General features: G+C 36.6%; 3 protein-coding genes, 1 non-coding gene and 1 pseudogene across 4 annotated transcripts; 4 read left to right on the forward strand and 1 right to left on the reverse strand.

Moving 5' to 3' along the window:
* The first annotated feature begins 796 nt into the window (after nucleotides 1-796).
* Nucleotides 797-4393, forward strand: SIG4 (sigma factor 4). The gene is made up of 5 exons (XM_059593141.2): nucleotides 797-1328; nucleotides 1776-2003; nucleotides 2076-2216; nucleotides 2868-3068; nucleotides 3900-4393. The coding sequence occupies exons 1-5, from the start codon at nucleotides 912-914 to the stop codon at nucleotides 4185-4187; spliced, it is 1275 nt and encodes a 424-aa protein (XP_059449124.2). The 5' UTR covers nucleotides 797-911; the 3' UTR covers nucleotides 4188-4393.
* A 594-nt stretch (nucleotides 4394-4987) lies between these two features.
* On the forward strand, nucleotides 4988-5059 carry TRNAG-UCC (transfer RNA glycine (anticodon UCC)). The gene has a single exon. It is a non-coding gene; the product is annotated as a tRNA-Gly (tRNA).
* Nucleotides 5060-5291: 232 nt separating this feature from the next.
* LOC132191459 (uncharacterized) lies at nucleotides 5292-7849 on the reverse strand. The gene is made up of 5 exons (XM_059606479.2): nucleotides 7452-7849; nucleotides 6770-6847; nucleotides 6583-6682; nucleotides 6125-6267; nucleotides 5292-5637 (listed from the first exon to the last, which is right to left on the reverse strand). Exons 1-5 carry the CDS (start codon nucleotides 7767-7769, stop codon nucleotides 5428-5430), a joined length of 849 nt encoding a protein of 282 aa, XP_059462462.1. The 5' UTR covers nucleotides 7770-7849; the 3' UTR covers nucleotides 5292-5427.
* Nucleotides 7850-8602: 753 nt separating this feature from the next.
* LOC132173472 (glyoxylase I 4 pseudogene) lies at nucleotides 8603-9416 on the forward strand (annotated as a pseudogene).
* A 2733-nt stretch (nucleotides 9417-12149) lies between these two features.
* On the forward strand, nucleotides 12150-25129 carry LOC132177033 (transducin family protein / WD-40 repeat family protein). The gene is made up of 22 exons (XM_059589240.2): nucleotides 12150-12712; nucleotides 14502-14556; nucleotides 14674-14796; nucleotides 15530-15626; nucleotides 15722-15758; nucleotides 15925-16030; nucleotides 16148-16205; nucleotides 17191-17288; nucleotides 17425-17544; nucleotides 18125-18167; nucleotides 18477-18598; nucleotides 18667-18794; nucleotides 18903-19467; nucleotides 19657-19749; nucleotides 20374-20559; nucleotides 20642-20855; nucleotides 21860-21972; nucleotides 22103-22258; nucleotides 22669-22794; nucleotides 22916-23198; nucleotides 24296-24534; nucleotides 24624-25129. The coding sequence occupies exons 1-22, from the start codon at nucleotides 12390-12392 to the stop codon at nucleotides 24717-24719; spliced, it is 3381 nt and encodes a 1126-aa protein (XP_059445223.2). The 5' UTR covers nucleotides 12150-12389; the 3' UTR covers nucleotides 24720-25129.
* The last annotated feature ends 389 nt before the right edge of the window (nucleotides 25130-25518 follow it).

Below are 25518 nucleotides of genomic sequence, written 5' to 3' on the forward strand. Positions count from 1 at the left end.
GACTAAAACAATTTAATCTATGGTTTTAGATTTCGATAGATTTAATTGTTTTTATTTGATTATATATGTATATCTAAATGCATTGTAACAAAGTTTCCCCGGACATAAAAATAAAAAAATAAAAGAAAGAGAGATAGTTTCCTTCAAACTAGTTGAAAAAAAAATTTATTTCAGTCCAATTTATTAAACTAACATATATCTTTAAAAAAAATATTATTTAATAGACAGCATACAATTGAAATAATGTGGAAATAAAAATTAATTTTTAATCCTATTTTTATACAAGTTTTTGTTGGTTCAAAAATTACTTTTTACTGTCACATTATTTCAATTGTATGGCAGTCATATGTTAGTCTATTAATCGGATTATTTTTTTTAAAAAAAAAATATCTTAAGTGATAAATTTTTTTTTTAAAATAAAACAAACTAAGTTAGAGAAAATTATTTTAATCTAGCATGATATCTATCATGGGAGAATGCTTGTGACGTATCTACTGTTATTCAAAACCCATAATACCATATAATCTTCTCCCTATGTCTAAATGATACAATATGCTTAAATGATATGAATTCTCAGTAATTTTTCCTTGATATTAACTCACATGTTCAAGAGTATGAGAAGGCAATTCAAAACTTGTTTAGACAGATAAATCCATATTAAATCTTTCATTTTTGTTGTTCAAATTGCTAAACCATGTTGTTCCAATCGCTAGAAATTCCAACAGGAACATTACTGGAGATCTCTATCAATGGTTAAATAACTTAAATGGCAACCACACATATAGATAGCCCCACTTCCTTTATCTTCTCTGCTGCAGAACCGAAACAGACAAGAAAATATCTCCAACTCTGTAGTGTCTACCTAGTAAGCTTCCATCCCTTCACTCACTCTATCTCACTCACTACTCTTTATGGCCATCACCAGCATATGCTCATCCCCAACTCACTCCCCAACTCTCCCAACCATTTCAGCGCTCAAAACCCACCACCCTATCCAACCCCACGTACCAGTTTCCTCTTCTTCCGCCAAGTTTGGCTCAAATTTAGTCTCCAATGATGCATTACTCATTGCTGCGGCAGCCCAGGCGGTAGCACTTGCGCGTGCCGCCTCGCAGGCGGCCAGAGACGCTGTGTTGGCTGCAGCCGAGGCTGGTGAGGTTTGGAGTGGCAGAGAGAGTGATATTGGGTTGGTGAGGGGAGTGAGGAGGAGGAGAAGGAGAAAATGGTTGGAGGAAAAAAATGGTGCAAGTTGGAGAAGTTCAAGTGGGTCGGTGAAGCCCAGGAAATTGAGCCCAAGAGAGGAGGCAGAGCTTTGTTTGTGCCTCAAGGTATGTCTCCTTACAGTGGCTGCTACTCAGTTGAAGTGTTATTGAAGTGATAGGGTTTCTGAATTCTACTATGTGTTGTGGGGCTTGAATTCCAGTTTTTGCTGGTCTCCCTTACTCAGTTTGTTTACAAGCAAAGTTCTTTCTCTAAGTTATTCTGCTGAATCTCAAGAACTTTTTAACCTCAATTGTATTACTAGCATATCGCAGTGGTTGGTTAGAGGAATTTACTAATAAAAGTGTTAGAACATTAATTAAATGATTAAATTCGTCGTTTTTTATTAACTTAAACATTTGGATAAGTGATCATTTGTTATCAGAGCAAAAGTTTTTGTGATTCAGATTATTAAATTCATAATTTCTTATTAATTGCTCATTAAAGAGGTTGAAAAGCAAATGAAATTCGGTGTTATCTATTTAAGAAAGAATAAAGTGTTTGAAAATTGATAGGAGGGAGCAAGACTAGAAGCGGCAAGAATAAGAATCACAGAAGCTCAAGGGCGTGAGCCATCCTCCAAACAGTTGGCCAAAGCCATAGGGATGAAAAGGAGTGTTGATAAGATGTTGTGTGATGAAAGAGAGTCACGGGAAAGGTTTGCCCGGAGCTACCGGAGACTGGTTGTCTCCATTGCCAAAGGTTACCAAGGCAAAGGATTAAGCTTCCAAGACCTCATTCAGGTTGCTATGCATTTTACTTTCAAACATTGCTTCCTATAGTGTGCTGATGAACAATATTTTCTGTTTGAGCAGGAAGGGAGCATTGGCCTTCTTAGAGGGGTGGAGAAATTTGAGCCAGAGAGAGGGCATAAGATGTCAACATATGTTTACTGGTGGATTAAACAAGCTATTATTAGAGCTGTGGCAAATGAATCTAGAATAGTGAGACTACCGGTAAGACACCGCGTAAATTGACAGTTTCTTTAATCATTGCTAGTTTCTAGTTAAGTTTGCCTAATTACTGAGCATTCCCTTCTGTTGAAGATGATTTCTTTTGAGTATTTTTAGTTCCTGCATGACAGATTTTATACTCTGGGAGAGTCTCTGTGCTTGTCAGTTTAATAGAAGTACATAGTCATGAAAAGAAAGAAAAGAAAGGTCTGGCTGAGAGAATTTGTAGCATATCAATGTAATAATTCATGCTTGACCATAAATAAACCCAGGTTTTGTTGTCTATCTGAATTGGCTCAAGAATTAGTCTTCTGTGTATAGTCTAACATATCTATGCTGCTGTTGTATGATTTATTGTAACGATCCAGGAAAAGCTCTAGTCAAATATTTGTATTTGCGCAGATGTGGCTAGCGTTTTTCCTGTGTCATTACATTTATTCTTTTTATTTTCTTTCTTTTTTTTGTGGTCATTGTAAATTGTATTCTCAAGAGTTGTCCTGTCAGATGTGATGCCATATTCATGACACATTTTAAGGACAATTTTGAGTTCAAAATAGTGATTTTCTTCCCCTTCCATATTATCCTTCACCCTATATGATTGTTTGGGAGGTGAACTGGTAATTAGTGAATGTATGGTTAGCTTGTTATGTGTAGGGACACATATGCAGGATGGTAGCAAGAATTGCAGAAGCTAGAAACCTCTTGAGTAAAAGATTAGGGCGGCTGCCTACTGATAATGAAATTGCTGAAGTGCTCAATGTGCATACTTCGACTGTGAGGCTTGTTTCTGAGAGGAGCAGACCCCCCATTTCATTGGATCAAGCAGTAACCGATCGAGGTTTCATGACTCTCAAGGTTCTTGTGCTTCTTTGTCATGTTTCCTTTCTGCTTGTTATTCATGTTTCTTTCGCCCATGTTAAATCACTATATATTCTAAAATCAAAATGTTAAGTTGATAGGAAATGGTGGGCTTAATTATTGTATTAATATTCTATCACTCCCCCTCAAGTGTGTCTCCGAGTTCTCCCTTAGTAAGTGAGGTCCAACACGTATAATATTTACTTGAAATAAGACATAAATTACGAATATAGAGTTAGCTAATAGAAAATGATAGACTTATTCTTTTGATTAATATTCTAACAACCCGCAACCTGTTGGCAGCTCACACATGTTAGTGATGATGAAAGTCATGCCATGCCTTTTCATATTAGTGAAGGTTATGGATCCTACATTTGCTATATTTGAGAATTCTCAAGTGTTCTTGGATCTCACATTTTAAAATTTTTGTTCATAGAATGGGTTGAATGTATCATTAGGGTCTAGTCATGCATTAGCCTTTCCTCTGGTATTATGTTGCTTCTTGATTGAAACTTAGTACAAAATATTGATAGGAACCCCAAGGGTTTCTATATAAACAGAAAAAAGGATAAATCGATCGCTTCGAGGGGATCAAACCTCCAATTGCCTTAGACAAAATTATGTTTCTTCTTCACTTAATTGCCATCCGTCATCTACACTGAATTTATAGAATAAAGCAGAAGTTATTTAAGTGAGAAAATTTAGGGTTTAGGAAAATAGAATCAAAATATACTGATATAGCTTATTAGGGAAATAGAAATCTAGGGTTTCCTCTAACAAAATATGCCTCATTGACTAATTCTAATATGAGTTCACAATCTGTTGCAGGAGATCATATCAGGATCAGATGAAACAATGCCAGAAACAATGGTCAAGAAACAAGTAATGAAGCAAGAGGTGGAGAAACTTCTCAAGACACTCAATAAACGAGAAGAACATATATTGAGATTACGCTTTGGACTCAATGGAGAGCCACCTCGGTCCTGTGAGGAGATAGGATGGCTGCTAAAGCTTTCCAGGGAGAGGATTCGACAGATCAATCGCAGTGCACTGTCAAAGTTACAGCAGACAAATACTTTAGACAATCTAGAATTGTACATGTATAGATGTTCTTGAATTGATTGAAAGAGTAAGAAGATAGGAAAACAAAAAGGATTATGACAACTAAGAACTTGTACATTTTACTGCATCAAATTCTTTAAGTTGTCATAAACCAAGAAATGTGAATTTTCATATTCCTGTGTGGCCAATGGTTTGGTTGTTTTCATTAGAGATGAACATGTCTTGTGCTAAGTATGAAATTAATGTATGTAATTTCACTCTCCAGGGTGTGTTGAAATTTGTAATAAAGTATAAAATAGAAGAAAATAGCAAGCCTAACCCGCAAAAGTTCGTCTTTAATTTTTTCAAAAGGTGCACTAAAATATGTGCAAGTGCAAAGAGATGTAAACACTTAAAATAGCATGATACTATATACATTATTAAATATAATAGAACGCTACACTTACTCCCACTTTTGTATACTCATAAGTGGCTTTTTAAACTATCATTAAATATGAGATGAATCTTGATTGGATTTTGATCAAATGGTAATTTGAAGAGTCGCTTATGGGTGTGAAAAAATTATGTAGAAAAACAAGAGTAAGTATAGCATTATTCTTAAATATAATAAAACAAAATCATAGATCATTTCCATTTGAAGGTATACATTTACGGTCAAGTGGCCTAGAACTAACAGCTTACAGGAAATAGTTAAAAGAAGAATATGAAAAATTTATTGGGTGGAAAAAGAAAGTCAGCAACCATCGATGAAGTATTTATATTTTAGGAGCTAAAGCCTAACGGTATAATCAAAATACGATAAATACTTAGTTTTATAGTTATTATTTTGTAAAGGGATAAGACTCCCCAACCAGGCGTTTGTAGTCCAACGGTTAGGATAATTGCCTTCCAAGCAATAGACCCGGGTTCGACTCCCGGCAGACGCATGTCAATTTTCTGTGTCTTTTTTTCTCTTCAAGCATTTGTAGCCAGAAATCTCCATTGCTTGATATTTTGTGTGGCTTGGTGCACGATGAACCCTAACAGCACTCCGACCAATTAACCAATTAACGTACCATAATTCACAAGATGGCAGCTATTAACAAAATCATTCACAATGTGATTTGACCTCCAAGTGCTATATAAAGCACAATGGAGTCAACAACTGTTGCACGAATCTCAAGCATGCTCTGAAAAGTTATTTATAGTTATCTTAAGGATTTTCCAAACACTCCACAAGATCCTTTTGAAAATACACATTCACTTCAATGTGAGACCAAATATTACACAATTTGCTATGATACATCTGACATCCCTAATCTGCTCTGTGCAGATTATGAAGGATGTACAAAGAGGCAGATGATAAGAAGATGCATACAGAATAACTTAGTAGATCCACACCAGTGGTGATTTTTACCATCTTGCTTCTCTCAAACATCTTAACTAAAAGAATCATGACGATAACGTGTCCCACTTTTGTCTTTAATTCATCAAGTGAGCTAATTTTCATCCATTTAGGCCTCTCCTGCAAATCAACAAGAATCATTTGATTATCTTGGTGAACTCAAATAAGAAAAAGAGAACAAGTATGAAAATGGGAGGGGAACCAAAGGCCATCTGGGTAAAGGCTTATGAACAGCAGATAAAAGCATGAAAGTGTATATGAACACAAGCTGTGGGAATAGATTTAGTTAACATAATTAAATCTATTGTCCTCCATGGGTTCACAACATAGTTGAGTGAGTCTCTGCAGATTTGATATAAGGATATTAATTGGAAGGGGAGAGCACTTGTCATCACATGGTTACCAATCTTATTCAGTCTAACATTCCCATGTCAAAGGTAACAGGCTAGCTTAATCCAAAAAAGCATACAGCCGAAGGAATGAAGCTCTGTGCTAGAATAGGTCAATAAACAAGAGAGTGGGTTATAATGATCCATGCAGAAGCTGAAAGTGTGCTGGCAAGAGAATTGCAAAGAGAGCAGTTCTGTTCAAGAGGAAGTAAGATCACCTTGAGAGCAAACATTCCGAACAAAGAAGATCCCTTGAGGGCACGATCAATAGAGGAAGGCACATCAGGGGACACATTACTGATAAATAATCCATATAAGCCCATGCCGAATATTAACATGACAGTTCCAGCAAGATAAACATCTGCATCAGACAGATTTTCTCAGATCATTCCATCACCAACAGAAGGATTCAATTTTAAGAAAAGAAGAATAAGCATTTGTGTGCAAAAGGTGAAGTGGGTGGAAAGGGGTGGTTTACATAAGAAGAAAGAACATAATTTTCCAGCTTTAGAGGCCATGAAAGTTCATTTGTACGTGAAACTGTGAATACTTGCATGTTGGCAATGATATTTCAACATGCTCTTTAAGGGGAAAAATACTGAATAACTCGAGAGTATACTTCTAATTAACAATATGAAGGAAAACTTCTGCTGAAGAGAATTCCTGAAAATCTAACCAATAGCTTCAACCAGTCGCAGAACCATCTGTCCCGTGTGAATCCCTTTGACACAGCTTGACCAGTAAATTTTATATGCCTCTCCAATATAAACACATCCCTACAAAGATCCCAAGTAAATTGGTAGTAAGATATATAATGCTTGTCTCTTAATAATTTGGAAGAATTAAGGTATAAGGGGAAATACATTGAGAAAGCACAGCAGAGAACCAGCCAACGAGCCTCCAACAGCCAGAAGTGCCAAGAAGCGGAAGTCAAAAATTGCCTGCTCAATCATGGAGAAGCAAGAAATACTTTACAACCTAGAATATATAAAACACATCTGAACAGACGTAGAAGAAAAGAACAACTGATTTGAAATGGAAACTCTATCAAAGCAGGACCAAAGCAAAAGAAGAAGAAAAAAGGGCATTCAAGGAATATTGTTATGTTTATTATGTTTTAAAGTATTTATCAGCAGCAATCTTTCAAACAACTAAGCTCCAAACCCAAATTCATAAACGTTCCATTCCGACACATTTGATGCAAATTAGTCACTTCCCATCATCTACAATTAGCTTTTAAAAACTTATACTGGGTTTACGGCTTTTAACTCACAGATTTGAAGACAATTTTTTTTTTTTTTTTCTCTTTTCTTTCTTTTGTTTATATCATCAAAATTCCCTCTCAGTCACCAAAATTATTTGTACTTCTCATTGAAAATACTATCCAAATCATCAAAGTACCAAGAAATTACTAAAAGATTTACCATTTGGCCAAAAATTATCAGATATTTCTTTTTTGAGTTAAACTTCAAATAAATTTCAATTCAAATGAAGAACCAAAAAAAAAAGGGAAAGACAGCAAGCAAGTACAGTGAGTCTACTTACCCTCTCAATGGACGACTCAGTGGATCGAAGGAACCCGGCAAATGGGTTGCCTTTCGGGTTAGCGAATGCGTAGTTGAGGCCCGAGTCAGGCGGTCTAGAGGGCTCAACCACAAAGGGCTTTGATGAAGAAGTAGCGGATGGAAGTTTGGTGTCACTTGGTGGTGTCGGTAGTGGTGGTCTTGGCTCATGGGACGATGGTGAGGAGGAGCTCAAAGCAGCACATGGACATGAAAAGCGCAGCCGATCGTATAACGGGCGGTGGTGAATCGGGGCGGAGATGGAGAGTGGTGTGGTGGAGATGGAAGTGAAGAGAGCCATTGCAGCGTGCGTCTCTGTTTGTGTGTGTGAGAGTCTCTGAGAGAGAGAGAAAGACGGGTGGTTGGGAGACTATGCAAGTTTTTCTTTACCGCTGGATGGCGGGTAAAAAACGGTGATTTGGAATGCACGGCCGACATGGCGCGTGGGAGGTATGGATGAATTAACACGAGGGACAATGTGATCCCCACATCTGGGAGCACGTTTTTCTGCTGACTCTTTGGGCAGAGGATGTGGCAATTTCTTGTCTTTTCTCACAATTTCCCAGCCACCAAGCAGAGAAAAATCGTTACCAAATACCAGAAAACCGATAGAGAACCCCAATTCCCTCTCTCTTCACACATTTCCACCCCCGCAGGCAAACAGAGGAGAAAAGTCGGTGACCCAAATAATGAACAGCCCAAATCACAAATCCCCAAAACCCAAAATTTGTTTCTTTTCATTTCTTTGTCTTTACTCAAATTCCCAGCAACCAAAAAGCCCAAAAACTATAAGGGCCAGGAAGAAGAAGGGAAAGTTACCGGCAGTGCCACTTATATGGCGATTAGTCTAAATATATACAACATTCTCTCGTCACTGATTTGGCTTCCCACACTTCTTGAAACAGCAGCCACCGCTACAATGATACCCTTCACCACAAGAAAACCTCATCACCAGGCAAAACATAGATGTCTCAAGTGGATCCTCACACGTACAAACATCCATGCATGCATGTCTTCCCACCACGTGTCCCCCCTACCTCTCCTTGTCACCAGTACGTACTAGGGTTTTAAACAAAGCAGACTCTCTTTAACTTCTAAAGAAAATAACAAACAGTAAGTTTAATGCAACAAATAATGGAAAAGAAAGACGAGGCTAATGGAGTAGTGATAAGCAATGAGAAAACAATTACCAGAGAGAAAGAAGAAGGGAAAGGGAACGAGAAGAACCACCCACTTCCTCTAATGGCCTTGAATCACGTATCAAGACTCTGCAGAAACGTGAAAGAGTCCATAGATTTCTACACCAAAGTCCTGGGATTAGTTTTGATTGAGCGGCCACAAGCAATATTTGACTTTGATGGTGCGTGGCTGTTCAACTATATATGGAGTCGGGATTCACTTGCTGCAGTCCAAGGATGGTGAGGATAGGCGACCTCAAACTGATCATCACTTGGATCCCATGGACGACCATATCTCCTTTCAGGTTTAATTTTTTTTTTTTTTTTTCAGTTTCCTTCTCTTTTTAAGTTTTACCACATTTTATTTTTGTACAAATCTTGAGCCTCAAAGACATGACTAGAGGGTATAATTTCTTCTTGTTTTTGGGGGTTTTTCTTTAATTGTTTTGGTAACCAAACATGCATGATAAGCGTGATTGATATATAGTGTGAAAACATGGAGGAAATGGAGGAAAAACTGAAGGAGCTAAACATACAATATTACATGAAGAGGACGGTGGAGCTGGAGGATGAAGAAAATGCATGGGACGAGGATTGACCAACTCTTCTTCAACGACCCCGATGGGTTCATGATCGAGATAGGCAACTGTGAGAATCTCAAGCTTGTTCCAGCAGGTTCTCTCGGCAGAATAAAGCTTCCTTTTGATAGACACAATTTCCCTGTTGAACTATTGGAAAATGCGGAGATGAACCAAATTAAGCAAAATTAAGGCTTAAAATATAATATTGCCTTCTAAATTATTATTTTATGGCCTTCAAAATTTAGATTGGGATGAGCGGATGGGGATTGAGGATTTATTAATTTTATTATTTTATGGTCTAAATTAGATTATACATATATAATAGTATATATATTGTCATATAGTGAATGTATTGCTACGTATTATTAAATAACGTAACACCATTTATATTATAAAGAGTATTATTAAATAATCATAATTTATTCTTGAATCAATTTTTTTTTTTTTAAAAAAAAATAATCTAAAAGTTGATTGAGGTTGTTACGGCATTGCATGATAAATATAGTATAAAAATATAGTATATAACATTTCTCATCCTATCATATTCAATGAAACAATATCATTCTCAATAATTTCAAATAGAGAATTCTATTCTACAACCAAGAGGAGCCTTAGATGTTACTTCTAGCAAGATATCATTGCAGCAAGCAAATATTATGATTTTATGAATGAAATTAAAACAAAAAGGAAATTATTGTAGCAACACACATTAATTTTAATTAAGAAAAAAAAAGAGTTGATTTAATGCAATTTTAAAAAGTTAATTAAGCAATTCATTTATGAAGTATTTTTTGGCAAAAAAAAAAAAGACATCGAAAATAGTTTGAGAGTTATGCTCTTCATACACATTTTTGATATAATTTATTTTCATTCTTGAGAACAATCTTCAAGAGGAATCCAAAATGTGTATAAAATATTTAAAAAAAATTGAATTACTACAAGGATTTTAAGAACAAAACCAAATTACTAGCCGGTTTAGGAAAATAAACCAGGATGACACATGTCAGGCTCTGATTGAGTTCTCTGACGATTCACAAGGATCTCCTTCCCGGGCCACGCTCCTCTACAAACTCTTCTCCTACATCCCCTACATTCCCCGCTTCTTTCACTTGTACGAAACAACCAATTTTACCCCTCAATTCTACCCAAAAGCACCTCCTTATAAAATGATGTTAGTCTGTTGAGTTCTTAGTATTTAATCATTGTTTTGAATTAAATACAAAGTTTTTTCATTTCAAATTTATTAATTAGTAAATAATTCCTAATATCTTTTTAAATTTATTTATCTCATTAAAAAAAATGTTGTATTATCTAAATCTTTAGAGTAATAAAAAACACAACCCCAAAAATTACCCAACCCTAAATCTTTAGAGTAATTTTCGTAATAAAATTATTTAACTTCACATTGTGTTCATTTAATATATTCATCAACTTCACAATTTTTTTTTAAAAAAAATTCCAATTTATCACGAATGAGATGCAATTAACTAAAAAAATAAACATCACTTAAAACTAATAAATTCTGAGCAAAAAAAACTTAAACGATTAAATTTAAAAACAATAACTAAAAATTTAAAAAATCTATCATGGAATATCCAAATTTTTTTGAGTATGAATATTATTCAAAATATTAACAAAGCAACCACAAAATTACCTAAAACCCCAATCAATGTATACGGAGAACATCGGAAGCATGCACGCATACGATAACAACTCCCAAACCCGCCATCAAAACCCTCGGAAACGCTAAAAATTAAACAAACGATTACAAATATCACGCACGGTGCACGCACACAACAAAAAAAAAAAGGGATAACTTCAGAAAACCCCCCTGAAGTTCCAGCCGATTTGAAAAGACCCCCCTGAATTTCCAAAGCTCTCACTTAGACCCCCTGAACTTTGGTTTTCTCTCACTTTGGACCCCTTTAACATTAAACTACGTCGTTTTGGATGTTTTATACCCATTTTACCCTTCCTCAAAACTATGTCGTTTTGTGTCCTAAAATCACAACACATATCCAGCCCAAAACGACGTTGTTTTAAGCATAATTTTTTTTTAAAAAAATTAAAAAAAGTAAAATATATATATATATATAAAAAAAAAAAAAAAAAAAAAAAAAAAAAAAAAAAACGGGGTGGCTTCAGCCACCCCCTGGCCGATCTGGGGGTGGTCGAGCCACCCCCATGGCCAAGGGGGTGGTCCGGCCACCCCCTTGGCCCCAAAAAAAAAAAAAAAAAAAAAGGGATGGGGTGTTTTTGGGGGTGGCCGGACCACCCCCAAGGGGCTGGGGTGGTTTCGGCCACCCCATACCGGCCGTATGGGGTGGCCGAAACCACCCCCAGCCCCTTGGGGGTGGTCCGGCCACCCCATATGCACCCCCCCCGCCCCCCCGTTTTTTTTTTTTTTTTTTTTTTTTTTTTTAACCCTTTTGGGGGTGGCCGGACCACCCCCATGGCCAAGGGGGTGGTCCGGCCACCCCCAGACCGTCCAGGGGGTGGCAGAGCCACCCCCTTGGCCAAAAATGGGGTGGTTCGGCCACCCCATTTTGGCCAAGGGGGTGGCTGAAGCCACCCCAGTTTTTTTTTTAATTTTTTAATTTTTTTTAATTTTTAATTTTTTCTTTTTTAAAAAAAATAAAAATTAATGCCTAAAACGACGTCGTTTTAGGCTGGGTAATTTTAGGACACAAAACGACGTAGTTTTGGGGAAGGGTAAAATGGGTATAAAACATTCAAAACGACGTAGTTTAATGTTAAAGGGGTCCAAAGTGAGAGAAAATGGAAGTTCAGAGGGCTTAAATGAGAGTTTTGGAAATTCAGGGGGGTCTTTTCAAATCGGCTGGAACTTCAGGGGGGTTTTCTGAAGTTATCCCAAAAAAAAAAGAAAAAAAAAAGAAAAAAAAAAAAGAAGAGAAAATAGAGCGAGCGAGCGAGAGAAAGCGAGTGTCTCACAGTCTCTCATACAAACATAGACAAACACACAAAAATCTCTCTCAGAGCAGATCGCGAAAGACCGAACGTCCAAACCCTAACTACGCAAATTCTGGCTAAATTTCCATTTCTCCTTAGATCCACTCTCTGTGTTGATACAAATCATATATATATATAGAGATATAAATACGTGTTTTGGATTTGGATTTGTGGATTTGAGGGGACGAGCAAATGGCGTGTATAAAGGGGGTGACTAGATCGGCGTCGGTGGCGCTTGCGCCGGACGCTCCGTACTTGGCGGCGGGGACGATGGCGGGGGCGGTGGATCTGTCGTTCAGCTCGTCAGCGAACCTCGAGATCTTCAAGCTCGATTTTCAGTCCGACGATCGGGAATTGCCTCTCGCCGGTGAGGCGCCGAGCTCCGAGCGCTTCAACCGCCTTTCATGGGGGAGGCCTGCGGCAGGATCCGCCTCCGAGCAGTTCTCGCTTGGACTCGTCGCCGGAGGACTCGTCGACGGGACCATCGACATCTGGAACCCCCTCGCTCTGATTCGGTAATTGGTTTGGTACTCATTGATTTGATTTCGTAGAAGTTTGAATTGAATTGGATTGGATTGGATTGGGTTGGGTTGGGGGAGTTTGTGTTTGAAAGTGAAGCAGAGTGCGATTCGCATGCATTGCTTCATTGAAAGTTGTAAGATTTAATTGATTGCACACAGTCAAATGGTAGAGGATTTAGCATTGAATTGAATTGAATTCGTGGTGGAAATTTGATCTGAGTTGAATTGGTCGGGGGATTTCGGTTTTTGAGTGAATTGGAATGTGTTTTTTTTTAAGACTTTTTCACCATTTTAAAATTGAAGCAGAAATTTGTTATTTGCAGGCACTCTTTGGTTTGGTTTCTTAGCCATAAATCAGAAAATTCAATAAATTGCAGAGTCAAATGATGGAGCATTTATAATTTTGGTTGGCTTGCAAGAGTTACTTAATTTATTTTTTTCTTCATTGTGGTGGTTAGTTGCTGAGAATTATGTGCTGATGCAATTAGAAGTTGTTGTTGGAAATTCATTTTTGTTGTGGATCAGATTGTTAGTTATTTTGCTGGCTAGGAAATCAGAAGAGAGTGAATGAAATTTTTGAAATGATGATTTGAGTAATGAAATGGAATCTAATGTATAAATGGATGGTGATGGCTTGCTGGTTAAATGACATTGTTAGTGAAATTGTAGTATCTCATCAATTGTTAAGGGCATAGTTGATTGCTTTGAAAGTGGGGGAAAAGAGAGTTCAGTAAATGGTTACAGCCTATGGGTAACTGAATGAAGGGATGTTGGTGGTGTAAACGCTACTTTTATTTAGGTTGGAATGTAGGCCAAATGCTTCATTTCTTTTAATGCTCTTTCAACTTGTTGTGCGTGCACTTATGAGATTTGTATCCCACATTGAGAAAATATAAAGAATAAGAGTGGTTAATATACTTAAGTGGACCCAAGCCCATTAGCTTAGGCTTTTGGGCTAGAAGTGGTGTCCTAATATGTATATTACCTTACTCTTGTTTGACTCCTTTGGTGTTTCTCTCCCTAACACAGCTTTTGTTATCAACATGTATGGAAGGGATAAGGGAAAAGGAAATTTTGTTATTTGCTGGGATTATTGCTTCTGGATGGAGAATATTTATTCTTTATTAGGGGCTACGGATATTTTGAAATTACAGCATTTGGTCGTATAAATTTTTACTTGATTGAATTTCCTTACCCTGCTACCCATATCTTCTTATGGGTCTTTTGTTTTGAATTTTATGATTCTATGCTCTCTAGGTGTCTATAATCTCTTACTAGAACCTTTGAACGTGAATCCTAATCTCTCTCTCTTGATTGCTTATGTGGTAAGAGGGGTTGATGGCTTGTTAAAAGGTTCCATGGCTTACAAAATGAATAGAGAGAAAAAATGAGTTTAATTTGTTGGTCTTTCTTTTATCAACTCATTTCATACTTGTAGGTCTTCCTTTGAATTCAAGTAGTCACTTTTATAGTATACCTTTTTCTTTGGGTTGGGGGGGCGGGGGGTGGGGACAAGTTTTTTTCTCTTAGTTACATGGTTGTCACAAGTAATTAAAATAATTTATTTGTTTTAACCCTAGAATTCTGAGTAGTATATATTACTCTTTTATTGTTTCGTCTTATTTTACACTTGTCTTATTTTCAATGGCTTTTGTCATGCATATGTTAATCTATATAATTTATTGTGTGCCTCAACTATAACAAAATTTTGCTGTTTTGGATAGTTTTTGGCTTCTTTCTATTCATGACTTCCTTATTTGGTTATTACCCTTTCTTTTTTCAGTCCTGAAGAAAATGAAAATGCTCTTGTTGGACATCTCACTAGGCATAGAGGGCCAGTAAGTTTTCCACTTCTGCATTATGTTAGCCATCTCTTTGTTGATGTTCTTTCATTACTCTGACAGTTTTGATGATTGCAAGTCATGCTTTGTTGAACTTATTCTTTTCAATTTCAGGTTCGTGGTCTTGAATATAATGCCATTGCACCAAACCTGCTTGCATCTGGGGCTGACGATGGTGAAATTTGCATTTGGGATTTGGCAAATCCCGCAGAACCTTCTCATTTTCCACCCCTCAGGGTAGGTACCGTTACTTGTCATTTATTAAAGCTTCCTTGTGTTTTACCAAGAGAATGGTTCTCCTAATAGTGTTATACTGCTTTTCTTTACTAGTGAATAAAACAATCAAAATGCATGAAATAAGTGTTATACTGATTTTCTTTACTAGTGAATCAAACACTCAAGTAAGAGGATGATTTCATTCAGCATGATTCTTTTGTGATAGAGTTCATCTTGCATTATTATTATGTTAGTAGTAGTAGTATTATTTTTTTGCTGATACGTAAAATACTGTTTATAGGGGAACGAGCAAATGGAAGAGTTCCTTTAGTCACTATACCTAATGCTTTAGGGGCAGGAGGCCAAGCTTGAAGTTTTTGGATTTTTTTTTGGTGTGTGTTGGGGGGGGGGGGGGGGGGGGGGTAGGAATGTAAATTAAAAGGATTACCTTATCTGTGTATGGAAATACGGCCTCATGCTTAGGGTGGGGGTTTTGACATTCTGAATAAAGTTTATCTTAGGGAGCTTGGGTACAAAAATTGAAAGCATTATTTTACCCTAAATATATTTCTAAGTACAGGGATTTGGTTATCACTGGTTATCTATTTTGGGACTATGCTCTGGACATATTTGGTTGATGAAAAACTCAAATTCAACCCAAATCTCCTCTCCTCTCTCTCTTGGATATTATATTTTATCCATAGAGTTCTATATTTTCCTGGAAATGCAATCATTTTGTGAGATCTTTTTACAGGGTAGCGGTTCTGCTGCTCAGGGAGAAATTTCCTTCTTATCTTGGAATAGCAAGGTTCAACATATATTGGCATCTACTTCATACAATGGGACAACTGGTGAGGGAGGAAAAATAGAGTTTTTACATTTTTTTTTTTCCTATTTACTTATGCCTAATGTATTATATATATATATATATATTTTTTTTTTCCAGTGGTTTGGGACCTAAAGAAGCAAAAACCAGTAATTAGGTAATCTTTTTGCTATTAATGCGGAGTCTTCGGCTTGTTTTGCTTTTCAATGTTTTTATTGTGCTGCAGTCTGATGTGATCTCCTTGTATGATATTTTTAAATAGCTACTTATAAAAAAAAAAATGATATTTTTAAATAGCTCACTTGGCCTCTGTCAACTTACAGCTTTTCAGATTCAATTAGAAGGCGGTGCTCTGTTTTGCAGTGGAATCCTGATGTTGCAACTCAGCTTGTGGTTGCATCGGATGAAGATAGTTCACCTTCTGTGAGGGTATTGACTGTGCGACTGATATTGATTCACTAGGAGTTAAAATGTGTCTGTGAGGTTATGTAATTAGAAAATAAAAATGTTCTGTTCATTAATTTATAGTGATGTTTGTGCAAGCAGCTATGGGATATGCGGAATATAATGACACCAGTTAAGGAGTTCACGGGGCATACTAAAGGTAATCATGCTTGGTAACATGGTATATCATTTTGAATGTGTCACTGTCTTAGCAGTTTCCTTTTTATATTAGTGCTGTTTTGGGCTGCCATTAGTCAAGCATGACTTGTCAAAATTTTATTTCTATCCATTTTTTGCCACCTATTTTGGTTTTTATTTAAGGCACGTTTAGTAGATCATTTTATGTGTGTGTGTATAGACGACTTTATATTATATTAATCATTTGTCCGGTCTCCTGTTGGACGCCATATCTTCCATATGCATATCATGCATGTTAAATTTATGTCAATCTGTTGTCATTTACTGACAAATTCAAAATTAGTTGCTTAGTAGATTCTTAAAATATAAAAAGATCATAACCCCAAGGGGCACTAGTTCGAATCTCTCATTCCTTCTCTCCTTGGAGCCAATTACTTATAAAAGAAAAAATTAAATAAATAAAAAGACCATAACTAAACAATGTTTAGATGGAAGTAGTTCTTAATCCTCAATTATCTTGATATTTAACAAGTGTGAGAGGTCATATATCTAACGGTGAATTTATTAAATGGTGCAATATGTGAAATAGTTATTAACTGGTGTAATATTGTGAAAGAGTTACATTAGGTGTTACTTAAATTGAAGTGTGATCTTTATGATTAATGTGATTTGATCCTTTTGATAATTACACACTAATTCAGCTTTAAATGATACGCATAGATTAATAATGTTCAAATTTTAAGTCATTATGTTGCTTGATTATGTATGCAAGGGATACCATATTACTAGATTGTAGAGGCTTTTCTTTTGTTTTGTAATTCCTTATGTGTGTAAAGATTTGGACTCTTTTATGATTTTCTGGTTGCCACTTACTGGAACAGTAGTTTTACTTTTAATGCTATTATAGTTGTTCTAGTTATGCAGTTTGTATACTTTCCAACTTCCTGATGTATCATAATCTCTTTAGTTTTGTATACTTGCTGTTGATTTCGCATGTATTACACCAGGTGTAATTGCGATGGCGTGGTGTCCCATTGACAGTTCCTATTTGATTACTTGTGCGAAAGATAGTCGAACTATTTGCTGGGACACAGTTTCTGGGGAGGTATTAACTTACTGTTGCTTTGTATTTTTTTTGTTTGAATGAACGTTTTCCTGTTATGACTTTTCTTCTGGGTTATGGTTTCAGTATAAAGTACTTGGTGCTCTGTTGATACTTTTTTGTTTTGATTTTGACATAGATTGTCTGTGAATTGCCTGCTGGCACCAACTGGAATTTTGATGTACACTGGTACCCAAAGATACCTGGGGTCATATCAGCATCTTCATTTGATGGAAAAGTTGGCTTTTATAACATTGAGGTATCTGCCTATTTTATTTTCATGGTTGTGCAAACTGTTTTACTTTATTTGAGCCTCATAACAAGTAATGTTAAATTGGCAACAATTAAAATGGAAACAATTGAATGGATAAAGTGATGAGTATTTTATCCATGTCATATGCCATTTTTATCAGTGAAATGAATGCTAAATTAGATGACTGGGACAAAGGGGATGCTAGTTGGATCAGTAGAGCAACACTGGGAGTATAATTTTGTGGTATTTTGGGGGGGAGGGGGGGGGGGTGTGTGGTTCTAAGTTTGATAGTGACAAAAGCAAGAATAGAATGAGGATTGACTGCATTGGTATGGTGCTATATGAGAGATCTAGGGAATTTATCTAAGCTGACATGGGCATGTGGAACAAAGTTTCCGTGAAAACCTGATCTTGACATTACTAGAAGACCAAAAATGGTTCTGAGTATATATATTTTGTTCCATGTACGTTCTTATGTTGGTTTTCCTACCCTGGTACAACTTGTTGACATATCTGCAAAATGGTCTAGCTTGGAATTTTCTTTTGTTTCCATATTTTATAATGGCTTTTACATATTCTTTCACAGGGTTGCAGTCACTATGGTGTTGGAGAGAATGAGTTTGGTGCAGGTATTCTATTTCGTACTTATTGGGTGTCATGAATTATATCAACAAATTGCCTGCAGTGGTTGATAAGTTTACCATTATCTATACATTACATGCACCATCTTGGTTGTGTCAGCTTGTTTCTTAAAAAAATTGGAGGACAAGAAGGGGAGTTTTTCCCTTTATATTGTTAGATCAGTTGTTTATGAAATAAGTCAAATTAAAGGTTGTGGATATTTTTTTTTGGTCTTTGTTATTTTTCAGTAACTGATTCTATTGCCTGTGAAATTCACTATCCTAGTAGCTCTTTTTATATCCATCTCTTCTTTGCAGCTCCTCTGAGGGCTCCAAAATGGTATAGACGTCCTGTTGGGGCGTCTTTTGGCTTTGGTGGCAAGCTTATGTGGTTTCGCCCTAGGCCCTCTGCTGCAGGTGTCCCAGCTGGTGGTTCAGAGGTATCTTTATTGGTCAGTCTTTGTTCTTTTTGGATGGTTTTGTTTGTTCATTTTTCCCTCTTTGCCAGGTTTATGTGCATAACTTAGTTACTGAAGACAGTTTGGTCAGTCGATCATCTGAATTTGAAGCTGCAGTACAAAATGGGGAAAGGTCTTTGTTGAGGGTACTCTGTGATAAAAAATCACAAGAGTCTGAGTATGTTATCTTTGCTGGCCATTATTTTTCATCAATTTTGTTCTTCTGTGAAAAGAAATTCTGCAATCACTTTTGCATCTCTTGATTCCTAATGACTTCTTTTAACAGATCTGAGGATGAGCGCGAAACATGGAGCTTCTTGAAGGTTATGTTTGAGGATGATGGGACTGCAAGGACAAAGCTGCTTGCCCACCTAGGTTTTAGTATGCCTACTAAAGAAGAAGAAGAAGAAAGTGCTCAAGATGCTCTTTCTGAGGAAGTAAATGCACTTGGACTTGAGGATACAGCAGCTGAGAAGGTTGGATATGGGGGCGATAAAGAAGCCACCATTTTCCCTACAGATAATGGGGAAGATTTCTTTAACAATCTTCCGAGCCCCAAGGCTGATACACCTTTGTCAACCTCTCATGATAAGTTTGCTGCTGGGGATGCTGCACATAGTCCAGAACAATTGCAGCAAGAACTGGATGAAAATGAGCAGAGCGCTGACCCAGTATTTGATGATGTTGTCCAACGTGCTTTAATTGTTGGAGATTACAAGGGGGCAGTTGCACAGTGCATATCTGCAAATAAAATGGCTGATGCTTTAGTTATTGCTCATGTTGGTGGTGCATCCTTGTGGGAGAGCACGCGTGATGAATACTTTAGAATGAGCCGTTCACCATACCTAAAGGTAGTTCAAATATTCTTCTTGAAGAGCTTCATCTTGAACTTTATTGAACATATGAATCCATGTAAAAAGATCAGAGATAAATGTGCTATTCTATCTTATGAATATATTCTTTCTAATGTTATCTTATGAATATATTCTTTCTAATGTATTTTGAAGCACTCTTATAACATGGGTTGTTTTCATTGTCAGGTTGTTTCTGCTATGGTGAACAATGATCTTTTGAGCATTGTAAATACCAGACCCCTGAAATTCTGGAAAGAAACACTTGCTCTTCTCTGTAGCGTAAGTTTCATAACACCTGGTGGAAAAAGTGTTGTTTTTGTGATATTGCTAGGTATTTGTTTACAAATATATATTAGGTGAGATTACAATAAATTGTTTTCATAAATTCAAATAAAATATTTTGTTGCTGAATTTACTCCATTTCCATACTTGGTCCCTTGTTATTTTGTATGCTTTGGAGTTATTTGCATTTTACTCTAGTTTTTTAGCAGATAGTATAAATATCCCTGCATGAACGACCTCACTACCCCTATGGCTATATTTAGTTGCAAGAATTGCAGGAGTCTTTCTTTCAGCATTTTTTGACTAAATTATCCATAAATTTCAGATGATATTATTATGAGACATCAACAGCCTAATTCTGAAACCATGAAATAATGAGTTCTGTCACTAGATTAATTGTAGATGATATGACCTTCTTACCTGATACTGGCTTCTGTGCTATGGCCCAAAAGTCAGACAAGCCAAACCTATTGCATTTGTTTCTTGACTCTGCAATGATGGCTGACACGGTAGTAGTTATTATATGCAATAGTTTCATGAGGGGGTAATATTTATTGATCATGGTTGTTGCAACTAGTATGGTTGATTTACGATTTTATTTCAATCATCTTCAATGAACAGTTTGCACAGAGAGAGGAATGGACCTCACTTTGTGACACACTTGCTTCTAAACTCATGGCTACGGGTAACACGTTGGCTGCTACTCTTTGTTATATTTGTGCTGGAAATATTGACAAAACTGTGGAAATTTGGTCAAGGAGTCTTCGAACTGAGCATGAAGGGAAATCCTATGTCGATCTTCTTCAGGTTAATTTTGTACTTTGAGAGGTGTATTCAGAAATGTATAGTCTAGCCATAAAGCTTATTCTTGTTTCAATTATTTTATTAGGATTTGATGGAAAAGACTATTGTGCTTGCTGTGGCAACTGGACAAAAACGATTCAGTGCATCTTTGTGTAAGCTTGTTGAGAAATATGCTGAAATTTTAGCTAGTCAAGGGCTTTTAACAACAGCATTGGAGTACCTTAAACTTTTGGGCTCTGATGAATTGTCGCCTGAACTTGTGATCTTAAGGGATCGTATTGCATTCTCTGCAGAACCTGGTATGTGCTTTTGGTTATATCTTTGATGTATTATTGTACCTTGGTGGTTGCTGGATGAAATTCTTTGTTGTTTCATTTCAGTTATATATTTGGCCTGTTTTATTTTTCATTTTAATTTGTTAAACACTCCTATTCTTTGGCTTATTTTACTGATGTTCCACTTGAAGTTATAGGTATAGATTTGGAGTTTTCGATATAACCATAGCTGTCTCTAGTCTAGTTAACATAACAAGGTGGTATCAAATGGTAATTGTACCTGAGTTCGGTTGTATCTTGCAAGGGTATTTGTCATTTCTATCTTCTTTTGTTGAATCAATATTTCATGGTATGTTTTACAGCCCATTGAGGATTTTGATTTTTTCTTAAGATTAGTTAGACATGGGTTTATCCTTGAGAGTTTAAAATTGCATGCTACTTATAGTGTGCTCGAAATATTCTTCAAGTAATTTGACTGTAGGTGACAGCACTGTCATTGGTGCACAACAGGCAAACAATATACTCAGTGTGTCTTTTCTTGTCTCTTTTTACTGATCGAATGACTGCTCAGTCTGCTCAGCCATAGTTCAAGTTGTCCCCTTTCTCTTTATGTAAACAGCTCTAATTTCAATGACTAACTTGGGCCCCTTGGGTGATTTAGTCTCTGCTCATATAAGATTATTTTAAGTCATTTGGTGCTCTTATTTTGTATTGCTGCCTGCAATATCATATCTGGAAATCAGTAGAATCTCATTGTAGTGACATTGACACGGGAACAAACATCATCTAAGAGATCTGATGTGGTTCATTTATTAATGTAGGAAATTTGATTCACTTGATAATTAGAACAATTCGTTTTCCATCAAACCTCTCAAGGATAGATGATTTTTCTTGTTATTTTAATAATAGCATAGAATCAGATGGTAAACTTATCTCTTGATTAAGCTATTTTTGTGGGGCCATGGTCTTTTTCCTTTTAGCTTCAGTATTAGGTTTCAGTTGATGAATTTGTTTTATGTTTGTTGCAGAGAAAGAAGCTAGGGCAATGGCTTCTGAAAACCCTCAAACACAATATGGAGCAGCATATGCTGGTGGTCAATCCAATTACGGGGTGGTTGATGCCTCTCAACAATATTATCAGGTGTTTTATTTGTGCATCTCTTTTTCTATGTGATATAGTGGTTTCAGCTGCTGTTTAATTGCCAACTTTGTTTCATTACTCTGAGGATATTCTTATGTGTGCGCTTTTTCATATGATATTTGCGGCTTAGGAAACAGCACCATCACACATGCAGCAGCCAAGTGTGTCTAACAGTCCATACGGTGGAAATTATCAACATTCATCTAGTTCTTATGGAGCAGCGTATGGTGCTCCTGTCTCATATCAGCCACCAAATATATTCCTTCCATCCCAAACACCTACCCAGGTACTGTGTTATAGAGTTCATCTAGTACAACTATTATTTTATTTATTTTTTATTTTTTTGGGATTTGGTATATATACTTTCTTATTAACTCTATAGCCCTGCTAGAATAAGTTCATTTTGTACTGTATTTATCCACTTCCCGAGTGTTATATGAATCGATTATTTTCACACCCTTATAGCTAGAAGTAGCTTACTTATAAATCTTCTGAATCAAACTTGACTTCTCATTCATCTGTGTGCATTACTATCTGTAAAGCTTGTTTTTGATTGTCATTTAAGAAAGGCATTTGACTTGTTAATGTTGGGTCATAGAACTCTAACCATAGTTTGGCATAGATTGTCTTTTTGAAGATTTACCTATCACTGACTCTAAATAATCCTGATTCTGTTAATTTTTTCCTCTCTACTAGCCGAATTTTCCTGCACCTCCTGTCACCACTCAACCAATTGCGAGGCCCTTTATTCCTGCAACTCCTCCTGCACTGAAAAATGCGGACCAATTTCTGCAGCCAACATTGGGTTCTCAGTTGTATCCTGTATGTAGATTTGCTTTTGATCTCACTCTCTACACACACACACAAACACACGTACTAGTTTGATTTCAAACCAATATTATGAACAACTTGTGATCTGAAAAATTCCTTGCATGTGTTTCAGGGAACCGCTAACCCTGCTTATCAACCTATTCAACCTGGTACTGGTCCAGCTGTCCCTCTTACATCACAACCGGGCTCGGTTCCTGGCCATAAAATGCCACAGGTTGTAGCTCCCACCCCACCCCCGAAGGGATTTATGCCAGTTAATTCAGGGGCTGTTCAAAGACCTGGGGTGGGTCCAATGCAACCACCAAGTCCTACTCAGGCAGCATCAGCACAACCCACCATTACACCTGCAGCTCCACCACCTACAGTACAGACAGTTGATACTTCAAATGTACCAGGTAATTCTTAGACCCACACACATCTACATTTATCTATTTATGTATTACACTTTATATATTTATTTATAAGGGTTCTCAAGATCTTATGTACCTGGGGTTTCAACGATTACATTGATTCTTTGAATTTCAAGTATGGTTTGCTTTTACATAGCTTTCTCAAAATCTTATCTAATGAAAATATAAAAAGAATAGCTGTGGCTGCAATGAAGCCATTATACATTGTATCAAGGAGATTCTGATGACATTAGATGTCAGCTATTCGAAGCCCTGAGGTAGTGAATTGTTGGGTAGGGCCGGCGATCTTCTGTTCATCACAAAGTTTCGTTTTGCAAATTTTTCTTGTCCACAATGTTCATTCTGTGTTTAGGAATCCATATAATGTGTACTTATCAAAAAAAAAAAAAGGAATCCATATAATGTGGATAGTAATACTTATGTTTTAACTACATTTACTAACCCCCCCCCCCCCGCCGCGCGCGCCGCCTAACTATCATTATTTTTGCAATGCTTCCCCTAATGTTTCAATTTTTGCAATGTCCCCCCAATCTTCAATTGGGTTGCAACGCTCCCCCTAGTACAATTTTCGATTCCACATTTGTTAAAAAGCTGTACATAAGCTCCAAAAATGGATCTTAGATATAAATATGCATGAAAAAGAAAATTGTCTTTGCATGTCAATTGTTTTGGTCCAATAGGCAAAAGTTGGGATTGGTTGTGTTGTCCAGAATTTAATCCATTTGGGCCTCTTGTCTAACTTTGGAACTCTGGGTTTGAGCCGATTCTGGGCTGAACTAATGATTAAACCAATCTTTGAATTGGCCATTTTCGTTGACATAATTCCTGGTTACTAGTTTTTGTCATATGTGTCTCATATCAATCCAAAAAGGTAAAAAAAAAAAGTAAACAAATATCTTGTGACTCTTGCATACCCTTTTGAGGTCTTTTTATGCCTCCTGACATTTGTTTGATATATCTTTGTTTCCAGCTTCATTTAACATGCTGGAGTTGGTTTCAGATTGGGTTTTTACCCTTCATGCTATTATTATTCACTTTGCGTTTATGCTAATGTAATCATTATTTTTGTTTAATTTCCCCAGTCCACCAAAAACCTGTCATCGCAACATTGACAAGGCTTTTCAATGAGACGTCGGAAGCGCTGGGAGGTTCACGCGCAAATCCAGCTAAGAAGCGTGAAATAGAAGACAACTCTAGGAAATTAGGTGCCTTGTTTGCAAAACTGAACGGTGAGGACATATCAAAGAATGCTGCGGATAAGCTTGTCCAGCTATGCCAGGCTTTGGACAATGGTGATTTCAGTACTGCCCTTCAAATCCAGGTGGAGTTTCTTGAAAATTCGAAGGCTTAAGTTTGCAAAAACTCGTGATAGTAAAAGTTGTATTGTTTTTCTCTTTCTGCCTGGTTCAGGTACTACTTACCACTAGTGAATGGGATGAGTGCAACTTCTGGCTAGCTACACTAAAGCGGATGATCAAGACAAGGCAGAATGTGAGATTGAGCTAAAGAAGGTGCTACTTATTGCATTTGAGTGATGATCTTCTTGGAGCTATGATCCTTTCGTCAATGTACACAAGAATGGCTTCTTTGGGGGTGATATTTTTGGAAGCTGTTAGTGGAGTTAGTTCTCAGGATATTGACGGATTGTTGCTGATTGTTTTTTTTTTTTTTTTTTTTTTTTTTTTTTAATTTTATTTAAATACTTGGTAGTATTGAGAAATAGTGGGGTTTTTTTGTTTTTTATATAAATTTTATAGATGGTTTACCTTTCCTTTTTGACTATTCAAAGTCTTCTAGTGAGCTGCTTAAAAGTTGTTCTCTGTTGTTGCCTAGGGTCATTTTTTTGGCAATTGATCTGTACCACCCTTGTGATTTTACGAATGCAGAAATTTGAATAATATAACAAGATTCGTTGAGATGAGCGGCTTCTGAAAGTCATTGTTATGTTTGGTATTTGCTCTTTCATGGTTACTCTGCCATCTATTAAGTCTCATTTTGTTTTTTCCTGCTCTTTTATGGTATTTTTTTCGAAGGGTAGTATTCCCCCTTTTGGGTTGAACCTAGAATCTCTTTTAGATCACTTTAACTACCATCATTGCATTCGAATTAATTTTGAATCAAATAATAATTGATGATCGAGGTTCAAATTTTATGAGATTTTGCTACTTAAATGCTTGAGAGATCTTTTCAAATGAGAACTAAGGTGGTGGTTATTACATTCATGGGAAAATTTCGAAATTAGTATGTGGTTATACTGATTTGCAATGACTTTCCTGAGGTATAAAATAGTTATTAAAAAAAAAAA

This window comes from Corylus avellana, chromosome 2 (assembly GCF_965113065.1).
Source record: "Corylus avellana chromosome 2, dhCorAvel1.hap1.2, whole genome shotgun sequence".
NCBI classification, from domain to species: Eukaryota; Viridiplantae; Streptophyta; class Magnoliopsida; order Fagales; family Betulaceae; genus Corylus; species Corylus avellana.

Coding starts and splice junctions, on each gene's coding strand:
- SIG4 (XM_059593141.2), top strand. CDS start 912: ATGGCCATCACCAGCATATGCTCATCCCCAACTCACTCCCCAACTCTC. Junction 1,329..1,775: donor AGCTTTGTTTGTGCCTCAAG/GTATGTCTCCTT, acceptor GAAAATTGATAG/GAGGGAGCAAGACTAGAAGC. Junction 2,217..2,867: donor CTAGAATAGTGAGACTACCG/GTAAGACACCGC, acceptor TGTTATGTGTAG/GGACACATATGCAGGATGGT.
- LOC132191459 (XM_059606479.2), bottom strand. CDS start 7,769: ATGGCTCTCTTCACTTCCATCTCCACCACACCACTCTCCATCTCCGCC. Junction 6,683..6,769: donor CTCTGCTGTGCTTTCTCAAT/GTATTTCCCCTT, acceptor GGATCTTTGTAG/GGATGTGTTTATATTGGAGA. Junction 5,638..6,124: donor TCGGAATGTTTGCTCTCAAG/GTGATCTTACTT, acceptor GTTGATTTGCAG/GAGAGGCCTAAATGGATGAA.
- LOC132177033 (XM_059589240.2), top strand. CDS start 12,390: ATGGCGTGTATAAAGGGGGTGACTAGATCGGCGTCGGTGGCGCTTGCG. Junction 16,031..16,147: donor ATAGTTCACCTTCTGTGAGG/GTATTGACTGTG, acceptor TTGTGCAAGCAG/CTATGGGATATGCGGAATAT. Junction 22,795..22,915: donor TGGGTTCTCAGTTGTATCCT/GTATGTAGATTT, acceptor CATGTGTTTCAG/GGAACCGCTAACCCTGCTTA.